At 41.7% G+C, this 21,764-nt stretch overlaps 3 protein-coding genes across 5 annotated transcripts; all 3 read left to right on the top strand.

Moving 5' to 3' along the window:
• The first annotated feature begins 2,622 nt into the window (after window positions 1-2,622).
• LOC147870037 (ABC transporter B family member 2-like) lies at window positions 2,623-9,415 on the top strand. Its single transcript, XM_087336211.1, has 11 exons — window positions 2,623-2,832; window positions 2,966-3,020; window positions 3,202-3,377; window positions 5,209-5,409; window positions 5,516-5,775; window positions 5,966-6,282; window positions 6,371-6,597; window positions 6,725-7,098; window positions 7,194-7,627; window positions 7,772-8,007; window positions 8,110-9,415. Exons 1-11 carry the CDS (start codon window positions 2,707-2,709, stop codon window positions 9,352-9,354), a joined length of 3,651 nt encoding a protein of 1,216 aa, XP_087192337.1. The 5' UTR covers window positions 2,623-2,706; the 3' UTR covers window positions 9,355-9,415.
• A 4,824-nt stretch (window positions 9,416-14,239) lies between these two features.
• Window positions 14,240-15,884, top strand: LOC147870036 (L-type lectin-domain containing receptor kinase S.4-like). 3 transcript variants are annotated; one of them, XM_087336172.1, is made up of 2 exons: window positions 14,240-15,124; window positions 15,161-15,884. In XM_087336172.1, the coding sequence occupies exons 1-2, from the start codon at window positions 14,288-14,290 to the stop codon at window positions 15,632-15,634; spliced, it is 1,311 nt and encodes a 436-aa protein (XP_087192298.1). In that variant the 5' UTR covers window positions 14,240-14,287; the 3' UTR covers window positions 15,635-15,884. The 3 variants fall into 3 exon arrangements, with proteins under 3 accessions (XP_087192298.1, XP_087192314.1, XP_087192307.1); XM_087336188.1 differs by having other exon boundaries at window positions 14,241-15,124; window positions 15,215-15,884; XM_087336181.1 differs by having other exon boundaries at window positions 14,241-15,124; window positions 15,188-15,884.
• Window positions 15,885-17,207: 1,323 nt separating this feature from the next.
• Window positions 17,208-21,533, top strand: LOC147870035 (uncharacterized). The gene is made up of 7 exons (XM_087336200.1): window positions 17,208-17,338; window positions 17,508-17,727; window positions 18,879-19,033; window positions 19,272-19,415; window positions 19,506-19,609; window positions 19,715-19,886; window positions 21,325-21,533. Exons 1-7 carry the CDS (start codon window positions 17,291-17,293, stop codon window positions 21,406-21,408), a joined length of 927 nt encoding a protein of 308 aa, XP_087192326.1. The 5' UTR covers window positions 17,208-17,290; the 3' UTR covers window positions 21,409-21,533.
• The last annotated feature ends 231 nt before the right edge of the window (window positions 21,534-21,764 follow it).

Here is a 21,764-nt window from a genome sequence, read left to right as displayed (position 1 = left end):
GTCAATCAATGGATAACATTACCATTTTGTCGGAATGGTGAATTTAATAGTTTATCGTCCTCTCAAGAATAGTAACCGAGAATTCAAACTTCCTTTTTCCTTGCAAAGGACTGAAGGATGATGGTTCTCGTGCAAGGATAGGGGAGAGGTGCATATATATATATATAGAAGAATACTTAAAATATCCCACACATTTATTAGGATAAACTCATTGCATTTTGAATATTTCTAAAGATATCCTTAAATTTAATTAATTAGGCTTTGATAAGCTCCTAATTTACCTAAGATTCTTAGATTAAGATATCCTTGTACATTGTAAGGTAAGAGAGAGAAATGGACCGAGGAGAAGAACCACATCAGCAGAAGAAGTAAGTCAAGCATGTGTCGATTTTTTGTATATGTGCTTGGATGGGTAATCACAAAATTCCATTGCCTTTTCTATAAGCACGGATACAAAATCAACATGTGCTCCATACTCATATTAAGATATCTTTGTACATTGTAATTTAAGAGAGATAGAAGTGGACATCAACAATCACTATGCATGCATTTGCCCAAGAGTTTTTTGATGAATTATTGCTGGTTGGAGATGTGGTACTAGGGACTGCCATGTTATTGGGCTATTCTGAGCAAGATAAGAATGAGGATGCGTATACAATTCTATCCTCAAATGCTTGTGCAAGGCTTCCTCTTACCTAAGATGATAACATTTTCTAGTATGTTGAAAGCACGTGGAAATAGACAAGGGAGAATTGGTTGTACATACTAAAATGAAATTAGATTTTGTGATGGATGGAGGAGTTGTGGTATAGATTGGCTTCATTATTTGCACAATATCTACGGAAAGCATAGTTTTGTAGCTAATGTGCCTTTTTTAAACTAATGGAAAGATATTTATTTATTTTTTAAGAGAGACAGAAATGGACCGAGGGGTGAAACACATGAGGTAAATTGTAAGCTAAAATCATGGTAGGTAATCACTAAATTACATTACCTTTTCTATTAGCACGGATACTTATCTTAGAGCGTGGCTCATTACCTTTTCTATTAGCACGGATACTTATCTTAGAGCGTGGCTCGACATGTGCCTGATACTTATCTAAGAGCGTGGTTCGACATGTGCATGATACTTATCGAAGAGTGTTGTTCGACAAGGTACCAAAAATAAGAGGCGTAAAAGGGAAGGGAGGGGGTTACATTTAGGTGGTACAGGTGGTTTGAACTTTGGTCCCTCCCCATCTATTTGATGCTAGCTAGGTGTTAGAGAACCTTTGGAGACCAACGAAGAAGGAAAAAGGCAAGAAGAAGAAGGCTGGCCTTCCTTAAAACAGAGCAGGCTCAATGCCCAGGCCGAGTGTTGTGTGTGTGTGTGTGGGCGGGGGGGGGGGGGGGGCTAATAAATATGGGCACGTACTACAGCCGCCCGTACATACTTGTCAAATGTAGGAGAAGGACGGACGGAGGGACATATTCCCTGTCCGTATGGGACTTCCTTATCACGGCTCCTATGATACTACTAAATAACACAAACACACACACACATTTTAAATTCTACGGAGTCCTACTCTTCCTAGTTACACCCACAAAATAGTAGAGCACTACTGCTACTTTTAAGTAGGGAGAGATAGACATAGAGAGAGTGTGAAAAGAGGATATAGGACTCCACGTTCCTGATACGCATCCTACTACATTAAACACCCCACCCTTATCTTTCTTTTGTGGGGGGGGGGTTTTACTTTCTTTTCGAGGGTATTGAAAAAGAACTGAACTGTCTTAAATACCAAGGTCAGCCTCACGGCTGCAGCTACCGAGTCCCATGCATTCTACTACATACTACTACTGCTCCTAAACTATTACATAAATACTGTACACACACACACCCTCTCTCTCTGATACCAGGAATGGTGGTCGGCTGGGACGAGGAGCAGCAGCAGCAGCAGCAGGACAAAACAGTTACTTCTTCTTATTCTTCTTCTTACTACTACTACTACTACTACTTTACGACTACTGTTACTCCTATCACTGCTCCTTCTAACTAACCTTTCTCTTCCCTTCCCTTCTCCCACCACCCATCATACATCCTCATTGCAGCCAGCCGCCCATGAAAGATCGCTACACACACACACACACATACACATCTTCAGTCTGCCTTCATTTACCTCATCCCCTTTTTTTCTTTACGTTTGACTTGTTTTGGCTTGGCCACGCCTAACAAATCTGCGGGCCCGATTGAAATAGAAGAAGAGCTTCCTCCTCCCCTGACCAACAAACATCATCCGTCCTCTTATCGCTACATCATTCCTAAATCATTCGCTCATGGAGGCCTTAACTACCACTACAGGCCCGGGCGGTGCAGAGATTCAGAATGGGAACCTCGAATTAGTGGGAGCCTCGCAGAGGTTGAACTTGGGATCCGCCGTCGCCTCCAGCCATATGATTCATACCACCACCACCACCACCAGCACGATGGATCAGGAGGAGATTGTCGGCAACAGTAGCCGCAATCACAACAACAGCAGCAGGAGATGGAAGAAGAAGAAGAGCTCGGGCGTGCGCGACGAGAACCAGGCAGAGGAGGTGGACGTGGCGGGGGCGGGCGGCAATGAGAAGGCAAAGGCGGAGCCACGGAATGGTGGTAGTGGTGGCTCCGGCGTGGTGCCCTATTATCGGCTCTTCTCGCAGGCGGACGCCCTCGACTACCTGCTCATGCTCGTAGGCGGCGCCGCGGCGGTGGCACATGGCGCTTCCTTCCCTGTCTTTCTCATCTTCCTGGGCAAGCTCATCGACTCCCTGGGAGCTATGTCAGCCGACATGCCTAACCAAGTAATCAAGGTGGCCTATTCTGCCCACTCTTCTCTCTCCTCTCTCTTTCTTTCTGATTTCTGAACTCACTGTATCCATGGTTTCTTAGTATTGGATGATGGTCTATGAAACCGCTTATTAATCTTGGCCGGCTTATGTGCAGTACGCTGTCTACTTCCTGTATCTGAGCGTGCTGCGCTTCGCCTCGGGATGGCTGGGTAAGCCACCTCCATCAAACAGTTTTGAAGCTCCGAAGATGATCCTGCTTTTTCTCTTAAAAATCAAAATGATGATGAGAGATTGCCATCGTCGTGATGAGTAGTTAGCTACATATATATATATATATATGTACATATAGACATGTGCAGGTGTGTCATTGTTGTGTGGTGGGTTTTGCAGAGGTGTCCATGTGGATGTATACTGGCGATCGGCAGTCGGCACGGATGCGCCGGCGTTACGTGCGAGCTCTCATCTCCCAAGACGTGGGCTTCTTCGACACGAACGTGAGCACTGGGGAGGTGATCGCAGGGATCTCCAGCGACACCACTCTGCTGCAGGAGGCCGTGGGCGCCAAGGTAAAATACTACTAATAATAATACAACACATATCAAACGAAGCTTACAACGAAGCTTGTGGGGGGAAAAGCAAAAAGCAAAAAGCAAACCCAAAAGGGAAAAAACAAAAAAAAAAAAGAAGAAATTTACAAAAAGGAAGCTACAAGGAAAAAATAAATTGAAAGAAGAAGAAAAGATCAAGAAATCACGGTTTAAGGCGATATTTATAATATCATGATGTATAGCTTCTTTCTGGTTTTGAACGCGTTTTTTGCAACATTTCTGAGAATTTGCGTTTTTTTGTTTTTTTTTTGTTTTTTGGGCATTCCCCTTAAATCGATTTGTGGCGCGCGCTTCAAGCCGACATCGTCACCTGCATTGATGTATTTGTATATATATTTTTTCACCCCTCAGTTGTAGTAGTAGTAGTAGTAGTAGTAGTAATGGACGGAACGCCTCTCGTGGTCTGTTTCTGTTTTTTCTGCTGCTCTGTTTCTGCTCCTGCCCCGCAACAGCTGCAGCTGCAGCACCTGACAGACAGAAAGGCCCCTCCTGACAAAAGAGATGATGATGATCGAAATTCTACTCCCTTCCTTTATTTTTTTTTCTGCCAGAAATATATACTACACTAACCATCCCCAGCTCCTCCTTGCAATCCATCCACACGTATCATCTGGAGTGGACATTATTAATGAAGGGATGAACGTTAGCCCTTTTCCATCGCAGTAAAGGAAGCACGGGGCATTATTGTTCTCTCTCTCTCTCTCTCACACACACACACACCTTTACACGTATCACTTGGAAATGTAATATTTTTGGTCTCATACATAGGTCACACCTCCGAACAATATAATGTATGTATCTATCTATCTCATATGGCACCCTCTCCCCTCCCTGCATGCTTTTTTGGTGGCACGGACTACCAACCATGCCTCCTCTGTTTTAATGCCGACAACTGCTACCTTTATCTATCTCGCTATCTCCTTCCATACTACGTTGTTAGCCCCCCTCTGGTCGGTCCCCGTTTCAACCAAATAAAACCTTGACTTTTCATTAATTAACACTCCCACTTTGGATGTTTCATTTTTCCATCCATCGTATTTGGCATTATTATTATTATTATTATTATTTTCCATATATATGCATGTTGTAAGAGAAACTTTTGCCACCCAAAGTGATGATAAAAAGATACCTTATTTTCTTCGGTTCTAACCTCTTTGTTGTATGTCCCTTTGCCTTTATCCAGCAAGGCTTATAAAACTTGTCGGTTAAGGGCCATAATCTGCTTGGGGCCTTATAGAATGTACTCCAGCGATCTCATAAGTTCTGCAAAAGCTCTTGCTTAAAAAGATAGCTTCACAAATCCTGCTTTTTATGAATCCCGCCATCTTTTCAAATGTGGCTACACAAATCTACTCGGTCTGTAAACCTAGAGATGTAAACGAGATTTCGGATGTCGCATCACATCCCACACGGAAACTGTTCCTACTCTACATTTTCTTGTGTACATGTTGGTTTTCTGTATGCCCGAGGAATGATGTCTCTCATCGGACCTCATGAGAGGGTAGATAGACTTATGGACGTGCAGAGAAAATTTTCTCCGTACATACGAGGAATGCCATCAATCATGGGGAGCTCAAGAGACGTTATTAACTATCCTAGCTAGACCATGCAGAATATGCAGGCCAAGATCTCTCACGAGGACAAACGGTCATGGGTTCAATCCCCTGCATTGCGCTGTGCCATCTAATAATGCTTTGAATATACTATTAAAATTGGAGACTCGGGTGTATAGGTTAGTAAGAGCTTGGAGGGAAACTTTAATCGGCTTCCTTTATTTTTCCAATGGCAGGCCGGCAATTTGATCCATTCGTTTGCCCAATTCATTGCTGGGTTCATAATAGCCTTCACGACATTGTGGAAACTGACCCTTCTAACACTTGGCGTGATGCCTATGATTGTCTTCAATGGAGGAATATGTGCCTACATCATGGTGTCTCTCTCAAATAAAAGTAAACAAGAATACCTGAGAGCTGGGGACATTGCGCATGAGGTACCTATGAAATTCTAAGCGAAGATATTGTTTATTTGAATGTATGGATTTCATCTTGCTATCGACATATATTGATTATGGGCTCCATCTTTGCTAATTTATGCAGGTGATCTCTCAGATCAGGATAGTGCAAGCTTTTGTGGGTGAGAAAGCGGCCTCAAAATCATATTTAAATGCACTCCAGTCGAGCATTCGGATTGGGAAGCGGAGTGGGCTTGTGAAAGGATTGGGGATTGGGTCCTTGTATGGTATGGGATTCGCTTCCTTCTCCTTACTGCTGTGGTATGCTGGAAGGCTCGTTCGTTCTGGAGATGCAAATGGCGGGGTAGCCTTCACCACTATCCTCAATGTCATTGCGAGCTCCCTGTATGTATACAACAGACCTTTCTTGTTGTATGAGGTTCAACACAAATTAATATTACTCATGAATGGTATCGTAAATTATGTAACCTATATATTTATGTCTACACGTTGGTTGTGAAGAGATTTGGTAATTATTGCAATGTGCTGTTAACCCAAGTTTTTCTTTCTTGATGCTTTGGATATGGGGATGCAGGTCATTAGGGCAAGCAGCCCCACATTTGGCAACCATAAGCAAAGCCAAAGTTTCTGGATACACCATCTTAGAGGTAATCAATAGGAAGCCCATCATTGCCAGCAATAATAATGATGGTATAAGGCTGGAGAAAATACAGGGTAATATAGAGTTTCGAGATGTTAGCTTTGCCTACCCTTCTCGACCTGACATTGATGTATTCCGGAACTTCTCCCTCTCGATCGAGGCTGGGAAAGTGATTGCTATTGTCGGAAGTAGTGGATCAGGAAAAAGCACCATAATATCACTCATTGAGAGATTTTATGACCCTAACTCAGGTTTGATCAGCAAATTTGTGTTTTTTTTTTAAAACGTCTTATTATTTATATAGCATCTGTTTCTCATGTTCTCGCAATTCATGAACAGGAGAAGTTCTCTTAGATGGAGTTAACATCAAGAAGATGCATTTGAAATGGTTGAGGGAGCAGATGGGTCTAGTGAACCAAGAGCCTGCTTTGTTTGCTACTAGCATCCGTGAGAACATCATGTATGGAAAAGCTGGTGATGTCTCCATGGATGACATAATTAAAGCCACGTCCGTTTCGTGTGCACATGACTTCATCAATGTGCTTCCTAAACACTATGAAACTCAGGTATGCATTCCTCGCTAATGTCACACGCTCCTATAGCATCGCCTCATTGAAGGCAGTTTTGAGCAATGGAAACTGAATTTATACAACCAGTTCTTAGGAACAAGAAATAATGCTTTGCAAATCATAGGTAGGAGAAAGAGGTCTCCAACTTTCTGGGGGCCAGAAACAGCGAATTGCAATTGCAAGAGCTGTGCTAAAGAACCCATCGATACTTCTGTTGGATGAGGCCACAAGTGCGTTAGATTCAGAATCTGAAAAGGGTGTTCAGGAAGCTCTCGATCGTGTCATGATTGGAAGGACCACTATAGTTGTTGCTCACCGGTTATCGACAATTCAGAATGCACATATGATTGTTGTTATAGATGGAGGAAAAGTTGCAGAAATGGGTTCAAATGAAGAATTGTTAGAAAAAGGCGGTGCATATGCAAATCTGATTAAAGAGCAAAAGAGTGCTCGAAATCAACTTAACTCGGGAGCTGAGATGCAAAGATTCAATAGCAGGCATTGTCTTAACTACTGAAAAAACATCCCCATGTATAGGTAATCTTAACATCTATTTGTCATTTTGTAACCGTGACTTCTATGTGATGATACAGGAATTCTCATGGGTCTGCCAGCGGGTCTGTTTCACAGCGAACGTTTAGTTTTAGATCCAACACGGATATGGCCATGGTGGCAGGACTGAACGTTAATGCAATCAAATTGGATGTGGATAACCTTAGTGGCCCTCAACCCTCATTGAAGAAGCTGATTAAGATGAATGCAAGTGAGTGGCCTTACAGTCTGCTAGGTGCGCTTGGTGCGATTCTGGCAGGGTCTCAAACACCACTTTTTGCCTTAATAATAACTCAAGCCCTAGAATATTTCTATTCACCTGATGACAAGTACATGAAGAAGGGGTTAGAGAAAGTTGCAGCATTGTGTTGTGGCACAGGTGTTGCGGCCCTTTTGGCTTACACGTGTGAGTTTTACTGCACTGAAGTTGCAGGAGAAAGCATCACATTGCGAGTGAGAAGTATGATGTTCTCTGGTAGGTCAATCTAATCCATCTTCTTGTATGTTGTATATGTTTGAGGTTAAACTGAAGAAATCATTTTCAAACACCAATAGAACCCATATATTCTAACCTTATGGCTGAACTACTGATATCTTTGCAATAATTTTGTCTTTGTAGCTATACTCCGGAACGAAGCGAGCTGGTTTGATCAGAACAACAGTGCAGCCCTCAGCACATGCTTGTCTGCAGATGCACCCCTTGTGAGATCTGTGCTTGTAGACAGAGTAATTACTCTTCTGCAAAACTTGGGGCTGATAGTTACAGCATTTGTAATTGCAATCAAGTTGCAATGGAAGATTGCATTGGTCATTATCTCCACTTTTCCAGCTATGATTGCTTCGTATGCAGGCCAGGTAAAAACAAACAAAGGCTAAAAACATTTAGAGCAACGTCCACATATGAGCTCTCTGTGTCTCAAAATATATTCATACATCTGACTTTCCCTCTTGGAACAGATGCAATTAATCAAGGGGTTTGGTGGAGACTTAAACAAGGCCTACATGAAAGCCAATATGGTGGCAGGGGAAGCCGTCAGCAACATTCGTACTGTTGCCGCGTTCTCGGCAGAGGAAAGGGTGATGAAGCTGTTTGACAGGGAGATCCAGAAGTTGCAGAAGAAGTCATTCATCCGAGGGCAGATTGCTGGATTCGGTTTTGGGTTTTCTCAATTTTGTTTACTGTGCTCGTATAGTCTGGCATTCTGGTATTCATCAGGATTGATGAAGAGGGGAGAAGCTGATTTTGGCAGTGTGATGAAGTGCTTTATGGTGCTTATCATCACAGCCTTCGGCGTGGCAGAGGTGCTCTCTCTGGCTCCTGCCTTGCTCAGAGGCACCAACACATTAAGGGCAGTTTTCCACATTATTGACCGTCGAAGTGAGATTGATGCTGATGATCTGAAGGCGGAAGAAGCGAAAAATGTAGAAGGGGCAATCGAATTCAGACAAGTGGACTTCTCGTATCCGATGAGGCCTGACATACAAATCTTCAAGGGTCTAACCCTGAAAGTTAGGATCGGAGAGAGTTTGGCCCTAGTTGGATCAAGCGGGTCGGGAAAGAGCTCTGTGATAGCTCTTATCATGAGGTTCTACGATCCGCAGGGCGGACGGGTGCTCATCGACGGGAAAGACATAAAGCAATACAGGGTTTCCTCACTCAGGAGGCACATAGGGCTTGTTCAGCAAGAACCAGCTCTGTTCAGCACGAGCATTTACGAGAACATCAGCTATGGGAAAGAGGACGCCACCGAGGCGGAGATTGTGGAAGCCGCAAAAGCGGCGAATGCCCACAATTTCATAAGCGGATTACCTGAAGGGTACCGGACAGAGGTGGGTGAGAGAGGGGTGCAGCTGTCGGGTGGGCAGAAGCAGAGGGTGGCCATCGCACGGGCGGTGCTGAGGGATCCGGCCATTCTGCTGCTGGATGAGGCCACCAGCGCTCTGGACACGGAATCTGAGAAGGTGGTGCAGGAGGCATTGGAGAGGTTGATGCAGAGGCGCACCACCGTGTTGGTGGCGCACCGCCTCTCCACCATCAGGAATGCTCACACCATCGCTGTCCTGCAGGACGGTGCCATCACAGAGCAGGGCTCCCATGCCCACCTCCTGGCCAAACAGGGGGCCTACTTCCATCTCCTTAACCTAACCGACTCTCCCCCTCCTCGTCAAGAAGACCAGGAAGAAAGAAAATTAGGGTTTTAAACACACAGCAACAGCTCCATGCTTTTTTTTATTTGTACAATAGCAGTTTAGTTTTCATCAATACATAAAAATCTTCTGTTTTTTTGCTTTCAAAGTGTTTTTCCTTATGGGTAAGGGGACACTCCGATCCGATCCAATTGTGTGTTCTGGTCAGTATGGGGAAGGGAATGGTTATGGAATCCAAAATTGTAGTATGATTAGGAGAAATGTGCTTAAGGGGGTGAAACAGGATTCCATTATTTCTATTTGATAATCTTGACGAATTGTGATTGTTAGGTAGGGAAAGAAGTTTTCACTTGTATCCCTCTATTAAGGCGAATGTTCAACTAGGTATAAACGTTGCGACACCATGTCCTCAAACCCTTGTCAACACGTTGTGTTATCGTATCATTGTGGGCTTTTTGATAGCCTTGTAGTTGATGGTGTTCATGATACTACAAATAAGTTTGAAGCCTCCTTTTGTAATTGATGTGACATATTGGTTATATGTATTTCCCACTGCTTATAAGTTATAACTCGTTACCCCACCCCAAACCCAAACTTCGAACACATATCCTCTCTTTGTTCCTAAGCTAGGTCTGAACCCCTACAAAATGGACTCTAGATCTCTCTATGAGTGAGTACTTCTGATTTTACAATATATTTAATGTAAAACTCTGGTTGTAATGATTTTCTTACACATCACAATCAACAACTTGTAGACTTGTCATCATACCAAATCTATGTTGTAATAATGTTGCTATCCATCATAATTGACAACTAGATGGAGTATATGAAAATGTTTTCTTGCTTGTTCAATCAATGGCAAGTGTTGTATATACATATGTATATATACATATATATATATATATATATGAAAAATAAACATTTAAAGCAATAAAGATGTTGAGATTTAATTGATTTTGCCATCATCTAATGTGTAATTACTACTAGGGAATTGAAAGATGTAACATTGGGAAAAACAATGTTCAATGCTCCACTCTTTATTTATCATATACCACCATTGACTCTCAAGTATCCTTTGCTTTTTGTTCAGATTTATTTGCTTACTCTTGGGACATAAATAATTACCTGCCCGCAATCTATGTCATTGTATTGTCTAGCTCTCTAGTGCTTGCACCCCCCTCTAAAGGTTCTTGTAATGCATAACATGGTCTCTTCCCCTTAGTTGATCTCAAGTAGATCAACATTAGTCTTCAGATATAGTTTATTATTTGCCATTTTATCTCATTGCATTATCTAGATTCCTCACCTCCCTCATGTTTTCACTCTCTTCTCGCCACTTATTTTTCCCTCTTAATTAACTCTTGCCCCAAGTCTTTGGTTGCACCTAGACCTCATGCTCTCTAATTGTAATTTGTGTTCACACCAACCATAAGAAAATAGGCCAAGTGCCTTAACAATATTGAAAGGAGCATGTTGAGAGGTAGAAAGCAAGCATTTACAAAGTAAGCAATGAAAGGTATGGAAAATGCCTTTTGGATATCCAAAACATTTGTTGATACATAGAGTTGGGTGTTTAGCTCCTCGAGTTAACTTGCAATAACAAGAGACAATTGCCAACTAATGGACTGAGATACCTTTGATCTCTCTTACTGCTTACTATAATCATCTACAATTATTCTCATTTTCCAGCTCTCTCAATCATTTCATAACTCCTTCATTTGAGAAGGTAAATTTAGGTTATGCCCTTCAAATCATAATTGTGTGGGTGTCTTTACAAAGGCTTATAGGATTAAGAAGTTATTGCGAAGTCTCTTGGTGGGATGAAACGATTGGGTGGAGAAAAAATTAGTCAAATTATGCACGAATTGATGCAACCAAATGATGCGGAAATTCATATGTTAAAGGCGTGGGAGCTTAGGCATGTTAAAAGAGTAAACAAATCTGAAACAATTTGGATGATGTGGTGTTGCACTCTTTATTGTCGTCAAAGGAGACAGTCGTGCATTTAATATGGCTTAGGGAAATCCGGAATGTGTTTTAAGGCCCATTTAGTTGTAAACTTGTATCTATATTGTCTTGCTTGGAAACAAATGAAGTGTGGTAAATATCATACGAAACCCTTTGTTGAATGTATGTTGTCTTGCTTCAAAGCACATGAAGTATGGCACCTCTTATATGAAACCCTTTGTTGTGTCTATATTGTCTTGCTTCAAAGCACATGAAGCATGGCATCTCTTATACGAAACCCTTCGATGTGATTCCACATCAACACAACTTTAATATAAATCTTTGTTTTTCTCCATTGTATTCTTTGTTAAATATTTGTTTCACAAACTCTATTTTTTCCATAGTAACTAGCAACTCTTACATACCTTGTGGCAAAACTAAAGGGGTAAATGTTTATGTAAGATTAGTAATATAGGATATAAAATTCTAGGGTTAAAATTATGAAAAATAAGGACAAGAGGTCAATATGAAAACTTATTGTAGAAAATATAAAACCCATCTAAACCTCATGGCCAAGGGAGTGAAGGAAGAAAACGGAACAAAAGGGAATATTGTGTCGATATCAAAACCAAAAACAAAGAGATAAGGAATCTTTATTTATATGCACGAAGATGTTTGCATTGTGATTTTTGCCACAATGCAAACATCTGTACAAACAAAGACTAACATGTAGGGCATGAGAGATGATGAGGCAGCGATGGCGGTGGTGTGCTAGCAAGCTCGAGCTCGATCTCTATACATTATTATTAGTCTACGGAAGAAGAAGAGCGGAGAAGATGAAGGAGATAGAAGGAGAGAGAGAGAGAGTATGTGTGTGTGTGTGAAAGACAAGAGAGAGAGACTTTAACGTGCACAACATATAGAATACAATATTTGGGATGAGGTTTAGCCCATGGCGAGGATCAAACGTGGGGTCTCTCAATTTTACGACTTTGATACTATGGTGTAAAGCATCACACTAACATCTAAAAGGACAGCGGGATAAAGAGAATAGAGTAGAGTATATATTTTATCATTCACGAGGAGACCAAATAAAAATACATATCATCTTGTACTTGAATCCTTCCTAAGATGGGTCGTTTCTACTCTTTAGTAAAATCTTTCTATGTGAAATAATACACATACACATGTGCTCGCCCTTCTTGGTGGAGATTTGAGTATGACACCTAAGTTATCATGCTTGTCAAACAAATCATCTTGCTTATTGTGAATCACCTTATGTGACGAGCGTGCCAGAAGTAAGTGATATTCATACTATCATGCTATTAGAAATATATGCTTGATTCGTAGAGGTCGTTGCCATGGAAAGAGTATTCAAGTATATCATAGAGTAACAATATATGCCACATAAAATACGAACCATAGTACCACCGTTTATATGGTGTCATGTGGAATGACATGCACAAGTTTTGCAACATCTCATTTGCTAGGAGGATTTATCAAACATTGAGAAAATAGTTTCTTATTCCTCTTTGACGTATGTCCGATTTGGTAGGGTGTCGATTTCCTCAATCTACATTGAAGAGCATTGCCACCATTCTTGTTGAATACTTTGTCCTACAGGTAGTTGTCTCTTTTACTTCTTTGTGTGCATCCTTCAATGTTTTTGTTGAGTTTTTGCTTTCTACATAAATGACTCACAATGCATTTAGGTTCTAGAATACCAATATTTTGTGTAGGCACTCACTAGTTGGTCTTCACTCTCGTTCTTCTACGTAGCTTCAAGGATGCTAGTAGATGGAATTATACGTGAAGCTTCCATTTACCTATTGTTCAAGCTAATGGTTTTCGTAGGACATGGATAATTGTAATGTACATACATGATGATCGTGCAATGGATTAAGCTAAGTCTCGCACTAGGCACTTGTACAAGGAAGTATAGAGGTGATGTAAAGGGCATGGGTCCCCATATATGTACAAGGTATGCATGGATGCCACACATGAGTATTTTGAATGGTTGGGATGTGTTACCTACATAACCCCGTCATCAGGGAAAGTTAATTAGAAAGATCTATATCAATATATTTAAGAACATTTTGTTGAATTTTTAAGCTTGATTTGACCCATGAACCACCATCATAAGTCAAAGTTAATTAGAAAGTTTGATAAGCGTGTCGATAGAGCATAATGTTCAATTTAGGTCTGCTTTGGGCTTGATCATGTTCACAATTGAGTTTTTCATATCAAATGACTACAAAAAAGGTGATGGGTTGAAAAAACAAGATTTACTATTGAGAATACAAAGTTTCATGTGATCAAAATAAGCAAAAAGAACTAACTATGTTCCTCATCTAATATAAATTTTTTGAGCATTCCACATACGCGTTTCTTATGGTCTCGATAGTGGGCATCCTTTTGATGGTCGGATGCTTCTCTTGATTCCCATTGGTAATCTGAAATGACAGGTCGATTACAGTCTTGTTTCGTGCCTTCGCATGATTCAAATGACATGTTGTCATGCTTCGATTAAGTTACATTGGGTGAAACGACATGAAGATGTGGCATTCGAACCATCGTTGTACAGGATGCTTGTTATTTTTTATTCCCTGGAGGGTCGGAGAGTTTGGTTTTAGCATTAACAACCGAAGACCCATGAGGGAAGAGCGTGCGACAGGTGTGCGCGAGCAAGACATGGGAGAAGGGCTTGCTATGGGGGGGGACGTCCGTCCGACGTGTGATGGGCGGTGTGGTCTAGTGAGTGTGTTCGTGTGAACGGACCAGACCAGTCACCAGACCCGTTCACACACACACACGGAGGTTCGATTGTGTTTGCCATTCAACACACGCCAAAGTCTCTAGAGACCGAGTTGGGGGTTGTGTGTTGATCGGTCAAAAGAACTGACTTTCGCCTGTATGTATGTATGTATCAGTATGTTCCTGCAGATTCCCCCAAATTTGCCATGACAAACAAAATTCGCTCTTTCCTTTGAAAAAGCCTGCTCTGCTCTCTCATCTCTGCATACCTACCTCCTCCCTGCATATGGCGTGCTCTTCACGACGCAACCTTTCCTCCCTCCTCTTCCTCTTCCTCTGCATCTCCATCTCCACCTGCTCCGCTTACTTCCATCATTCCCCCTTCGCTCGCAGATTCGCCTGCCATGGCTCTCGCCCCACCATCTTCAAGTTCCCAAACTTCAACCAACCCCTCGCCCAGCCGAAGCTCCTGTCTCTCCTGGGCGACGCCCACCTCCTCCCTGCCGATGGCAGCCTCCAGATCTCGGGCTCCACGGGTGGCGTCTTCCTGACTCAGCCCCTCACCCTCCGCAGCCGCTCCCCCAACCATGACTCCATGTCTTTCTTCACTTCCTTCTCCTTCTCCATGGACGCCGGCAATGGCGATGGCCTTGCCTTCTTCATCTCTCCCTCCAATCCCGCACAGAGCCACGGTCAGAACGGCCCTTCCTTCGGTCTGCCCTACCTCTCATTGCCGCCCCACACCCTTTTAATCGAATTCGACACATCCATGGATGCACAATTCCAAGACCCTAGCGATCACCATGTGGGCCTGGACATCGAGAGCCTCGTCTCTCTGGCCACTGCGGATGTTTCAGATGGCTTGTCAGGCAAGAGACTGTATGTGTGGATAGATTACAGAGCCCCCATGAAGAGGCTAGAGGTTAGGCTTAGCCGATCTGCGGAGAGGCCAGAGATCCCCATCATCGCGTACAACATCGACCTCTCCAATATATGGCAAGAGGAGATGTATGTAGGGCTATCCTCTTCCACAGGAGATTCCCCTCAAAGCCACGCCATTTACTCATGGAACTTTGTGGTGGTAGACACTGCCATGTGGAATGATAAGAATGGTCCGGGTTCCCTAGGCCCCCATGGTCCTCATGACCATGATTGGCACCATGGTCCTCGTGACCATGACTGGCACCATGGTCCTCATGACCATGACTGGCACCACGGTCCTCATGACCATGACTGGCATCACGGCCCACACGACAAGAATGGATTCCCAAACTGGCAACCACATGATAGACCTGATGAATGGCACCCAGATCATCATCATCATCATCATGACCAGCATCACGATGATGGCGCGGACTCGTGGTTTGGCGACATGGACGACGTGTGGGGCATCGTATTCTCGTTGCTCTTTGGTGCCGCCTGCGGGACCGTGGTCGCCGGGGTTGTGTTCTTGGCGTGGTCCTTCGTCCGCCGCCGGCTGGAGAAGGGACTACCCGAGGAGCAAGCCCGCATCCTGTTTGGGTGTCCCAAGTGGGGTGCTGATCTTCAACTAGAGGATGGCAAGGTGAAGACGACAAGCAATGGTTATGAGAAACTCCCAACCCAAGATAAAGCAGAAGAGTCCTCCTGCTAGGCCATTATAGGTAGTAGATGATAAGCTACATACAGACATACATAATAAGTCCCTTGTATGGATTTTTCTTTTGTATTGAATGTGGCCTGGTATTGGTATTAGATTTGGCTATATATATGTATGAGTTGGGGGAGGAGCTATAATAATGTTATAAGAGCTCATTAATATCTACCCAAACCATTATTGTACACACATAACATATGTTAACGATGGATGCACTGTATAATAATAATAGCAGCTCCTTTTGTTTTGTCTCTGTACACATATATACATATCTAGTGTGCAAAAGAAATAACTTAATTGAGTTCTAATAACCCGGGATCCTTTTGAAATTCCTATGGAAATGCCTAATGTGATATGATTAATCGAATACGTGCACTGTATTATTGTTCGATTTGGTGTTGTGTGGCATCCATCAAAGGATGGTGAAAATGTGGCTACTTGGTGATAGCCATGGATGCTCATTTTTGTGATCAATGGTTCTGACTTGTGGATACTCCCGTAGGTGACTGATTTTCTCTATACTCACACCCGAAACCTAACACCGAAGAACATGGCAACCATTCAGATACATACATACATAGCAAAGATAGAGATCGTGTTATGTTGTTTGTATACAAATAGCTTAATCTAGGATCAAAATAGGCAATGCATCCAACATGTCGTCACCATGTTCCATATCATAATAATTTGCATTACATCTATTAAGAGAAACTTAATACCGACTAGAAAAAAAAAACAATCAAAGCGTACACTTTTGTGGATGTTTTGTTTAAAGTATGAATTTAACGTGCAAGGTAGGGACTGAGGAGTTCTTATAGAGGAAACATAGTCGAGATTTGTGTTAACCTAAAGAAAGCAATTCAATAATTTTAAGGTAGGAAGTTTTATCGGTAATTCTTCTTGAATGTCATGAAATTCCCAAAAGACCTCTTCCGAATGTGCTCATACACACATACACATACCACCTTGCCTCCCACATAGTCTATGGAGGCCGGATGGTTTCTAGATATGTCTCGATGGATTTTGAATAGATATATCATACGAGGGGGGGTTGGGGGGAGGGGCTAGGCAATATGGGACCCGGGTAGTGTATGTATATATGTAAACCCATGTATATGTATTTGTATACGAATACGTATATGTATGTATGTATAAATACGTGATGGTCAGTCATGATATTTTTTTCATGACACCCTCCTCCAGACTTCAGTCCCTGCCCATTTCCAAGTTAAGTTCCGAACCATTAATTTTTTTGGGAACAAATAAACCGTTAAAGCGTGTCTAACGGTTCGGTTGGGGAGAGGGGCTAGGCAATATGGGACCCGGGTAGTGTATGTATATATGTAAACCCATGTATATGTATTTGTATACGAATACATATATGTATGTATGTATAAATACGTGATGGTCAGTCACGATATTTTTTTCATGACACCCTCCTCCAGACTTCAGTCCCTGCCCATTTCCAAGTTAAGTTCCGAACCATTAAATTTTTTGGGAACAAATAAACCGTTAAACCGTGTCTAACGGTTCGGTTCGGTTCGAGCCGAAACCGTCCCATTGCTATACATATACATATTTTACAAACAGTAACCTTCTCCTTCTTCTTCATTATCATCATACAACAGACCTAATCCAGGGGAAGAGCTAGCGATGTCTACTCAATGGAATCGTCATGACGCAGGGCAGGAGGAAGCAGATGTAACTCTCTCTCTCTCTCTCTCTCTCTCTCTCTCTCTGTGTCTGTGTATTTGGTTTCTTTTTTTATTGCCTTATTCTGATCCCTCTGCTTCCGAGGGAACAAGGAAAAAGGTTCAGGTTTTAGGGTTTGCCTCCTTGATGCTCTTTCCTGCTGTCGATGTTCGGACAGGGATATCCCGCTTCTTCTTCTGCGGCATCCTCATCCTTCGAGGAAACAGATATTGGAGATGATTTCGTGCTTCCTATCACGCACAGGCCTACCGAGAATCTCGACATGGACAATTTGGAGCAAGCTTCCGAGGATACAGAACTCACGTCATCGAATGTCGGATTCCGCCTCTTGCAGAAAATGGGGTGGAAAGGCAAAGGCCTAGGGAAAGATGAGCAAGGTATATTTAGGGTCAGAAGGCATCGTAAACTTGTTTTTACCATTCTCTATGCTCATGTTCCCTTTGAACATTTTAAATATTCCTTTGTAAGATGATCCTAGTCATGGTAAGGAAATAGGCTGATTATATGTCAATGTTTCCTGTGACTCGAGGCTTTTCCTGGTATGTCTAATTTTCTTTTCTCGAACTTGCAAATCACTGGCATTAGGAAATAGACACTCAGTGAATCTAGACCTGCATAAAATCACAGTCATTAGCAAGTGGCATAACGGTTCGATTTAACTCTGAGATACGTGAACAAATGAAATAGAGGTCTTGTGATTCTTCCATGAATTCCTAAATGAGTGTTGAAATAGATCACTTTATCACCATTTAGCCCAAGGTGGTTTCAGATAGTGGTACTCTCACTACTCGATCTTATACTGAATGGGAGAACCAGAAAGGGTAAAAAAATCTGGTTTTGTATGAAATTGCTCTGCTTCGTAGACTTAGATAGTAGCAATAATTGTGGAGAACATAATATTGTCTCGCTTTATGGCATTGTCACAACCTTGCATCTTCCTATTTGGTTGTTTTCCTGACACAGTTTCCTCTCTGATTATGATCTAACCTGGATTCAAGGTTCATATTCTGTTATCCGTTAGAATTGTTAACAGATTGTCAGATAATGTCAGTAAGAATGTTAAGAGAATCCAATGAAACAATTGTTTGGTAACTGCTAGTTATCTGCAGTGGCTCGGTTTGATTTAGGAGTCTCAAACTCAAACCATTTCAAACTAAAACTTTTAAGCTGTTAAACCCTAAATTGAACCAATACGAACCCTTAAAATGCCCAAACTGAACCATTTACAAATTTCTAATCCTGAACTAAGTCAGTTAAGCTGCAGTTTTGTGGTTTGGTTTGGCTTAAACCGAACTTTCACCAATTTCTAGTAATTGCCTTAGTTCTTGGAGAATTGTTAGCATCGGAACACATCATCTTTTGTTGGTTATATTTCTTTGTAACATGCCTTTTATATTTGGATTCACAAATGATGGCTGGAAACGTGAGACTGATTAGATGTGAAGTGGGAGCTGGGTAATCATTGAATGAGAGTAATATTGGTGTAAACTACCTATAATCACTATTATGCTTGACCTGTGATTTATAGGTATTGTCGAGCCAATCAGAGCTAAATCTCGGGATGCAAAACTTGGGCTAGGGAAGCAAGAACAAGATGATTACTACACTGCAGAAGAAAATGTTCATCGCAGGAAACTGGAAGTCGAGATAGAAGAGACCGAGGAATTAGCGAGAAGAAGAGAGGTAATCTTTCTTTTCTTAGAAGAGACTGTGTGGGGTGCATGTAGAGGTACAAGAATGGCCTTCATTCTGTCTGATGTCAGTTCGATCATCCTTAAAAAGGGGCGGCAACCATAGGTCTTGTAGATCACATGTCTTTTGGTGAATGAGAGCCTTGTAAGGCAAATTTGCACAATTTGTGTGGCGCTTTGTTACCCTGGTGGCTTTTCTCGGGTGCTCCGTGTGCACTCTGGACATCCAGGTGGAGGCTGAGCGAGAGCAGAAGATCCAATCGGAGGTGAAGGAGATTAGGAAGGTGTTCCTTTGCGAGCTTTGCAACAAGCAGTATAAACTTGCAATGGAGTTCGAGACTCATTTAAGTTCATACGATCATAACCACAAAAAGGTAAATATGAGGTGGGATTGCTACTCAATATCATGGAAAGAAACCTTGGGTGAATGCTGACTGTTACCTTTCTATAATTTTTATCAAAAGCGTTTCAAAGAAATGAGGGAACTCCAAGCAAGCAGGGGGAAAGATGATCGGCAGAAACGGGAGCAGTTACGTCATGAAAAGGAGCTTCAAAGACTGGCTCAACTGTATCCTTTCAGATAGAAACCTAATGTCAATTTGCATTTTTTGTTATGAAGACAATATTCTTGTTTATGGATGGAAGTAGAGCATATGGACTTAACACAGTGAAGAGCTGAGTCTCAAAGGCAGCAGCAACAGCAGCAGCCAGAAGAAGAAAAGGCAATGATACCACCATCATGTTTGCCAGATGTAGAGGCTGGAAACATGCATAAAGCTCTTCCTCTGCAGCAGCAACGCAGTGCTTTGAAATTTGGTTTCGCAGCAAAGCCCTCAGCTAACAAGGTAAGGTTTTTATTTCAAATTTCTCATTTAAATGTGTGGAACAGCAGATGAAATTTCAAATCTGAGCTCATTAAGTGATAAGAATCATAATCACGGTTCAAGATATGATTTGATGTTGTTCTGGACGTGTTGCCTCAACAGTTAATTCGAAAAGGTTGTGATAGACTTTGGGGAAGATGACAGATTAGTGGACAAAAAGAGTTGTTGAACAAAAATAAGTCCGGATTGAAAAAGATCAGAGAAGAAGAGGCCTTAAATATTTTGCAAATTTGTCCAAATTGAATGAGAATGTGAAAATGCAAAATGTGGGCCTTGCGGACATAGTGAGGATTTTAGTACTAGCTGGACACAGAACATGACAGGATTTGGTGAAACCAAAGCGGCACATATCAGCTTTTCATGGCTAATCTGAGAATTCTTTGTCATAGTATGTTTCTGAGAGGGACTGATTAATCAGGGTTATTGTGAAGGGGGTCCCAGCTGATTGTATCGCTTTTCACCAACCATTCCAGAACATATAATCAGTCATTTTAATTTTTCTTTATGCTCCATCCATAGAGCAGAAAGACTCATATAAGTAGCTTCCAGGCTGCAGGTTATTTATTTCATCACGAGTGTGTGAATTGTTTCAGTGAAAAATGAACGACCATAGTTTGTGAATCGTGTGCATTCACTAAGCAATTTATTGAGATATAGTTGGTAGGTAACTCAAGATAATACATACACCCACTGAAGTACAGCAATAGACCCTGTATTATTACAAATGTGGAGTTGTGCATGAATGGACGAGCTAAGACAGACGAAAGTTTAAGATATTTGTTATGCTAGTGCAAAGCAAGAGACAGTCCATATGCCTTATTTGAAAACAAAATTGGAGCCTCAAGGAGATCACAAATATGACTGATTATATTGGAATCTACGAAAGGTGTTTTACACTTTATAAAGTGGAAGAAAATAAGCAATGTGTATTGCAAAGGCAGTACATCATCGTGTGAGAACAATAATGCTATCGTCACCACGTAAAACACAAACCTTTTCCTTGTAAAAAATGAAGAGAAGAGATTTTTGAAGGATAATCTATAGATTTCCATTCTCAACTAGCATTAAAATGCAGCAAACACCCGAGTTTCATGTGGGACAGAAGACTGGCTAGCATATAATGCCAGATTCTTTTATGATGACATTCCAGCCATTGTAATTGTGGGACTGCTTTTTAGATACTTTGTTTTCCGGGAGACATCCATTCCACTCTTTTTCCACGTCTCGTGGAGTACTATTGGGTGCAAATGATTTGGGTAGTTTGTATGTCGTAATGTAATTCTCTTATGGAATTATTTCCCTTGACTTGCAGTTCATATTTATATATGACCCTATCTTCAGATTGTTTATTATATAAATTCAAAGTGGTTAAGTTAACCTTTAATTCTTTCTTCAACAGATGTCAACTGGACCAGTCAAGAGAAGCAAGTTAATTGCCAAGGTTGCATCAGTTTTCCAAGACGAAAGTGAGGAAGAAAAATGAAAATTCAACTTCAAGCAATACTTGCCTAATTCAGCATGGAGCTTGATTTTGTTGTCTGCAGTTCAATTTTATGTTACTAGATATTCAACATTTGCAAGCTAATCAATAATATTTCTATTTTCTCTTGTTTTGAATTGGTATGTCATGTTTTGACAGCTTATGATGCTATGATTGGAAGTGTTATGATTGGTTCATGGTCTCTGATGTGATAATGTGTATCTGATTGTAGCATTGTCATTATGACCTCTTATTGTAGACTCATGCATCCATCATGAGAATATGGAGCATCATTTGCGGTGCTAGTGGTTTAATACATTGCCCCATTCAAGTATACTTTTTCTCAAGATTCTTTCCTT

This window comes from Azolla caroliniana, unplaced genomic scaffold, assembly GCF_043228905.1.
Source record: "Azolla caroliniana isolate FFs.n. ecotype wild unplaced genomic scaffold, voAzoCaro1.0.p SCAF_1, whole genome shotgun sequence".
NCBI lineage: Eukaryota > Viridiplantae > Streptophyta > Polypodiopsida > Salviniales > Salviniaceae > Azolla > Azolla caroliniana.
The sequence above is the reverse complement of the archived record's forward strand: the minus strand, read 5'-3'. Positions and strand labels throughout refer to the sequence as shown.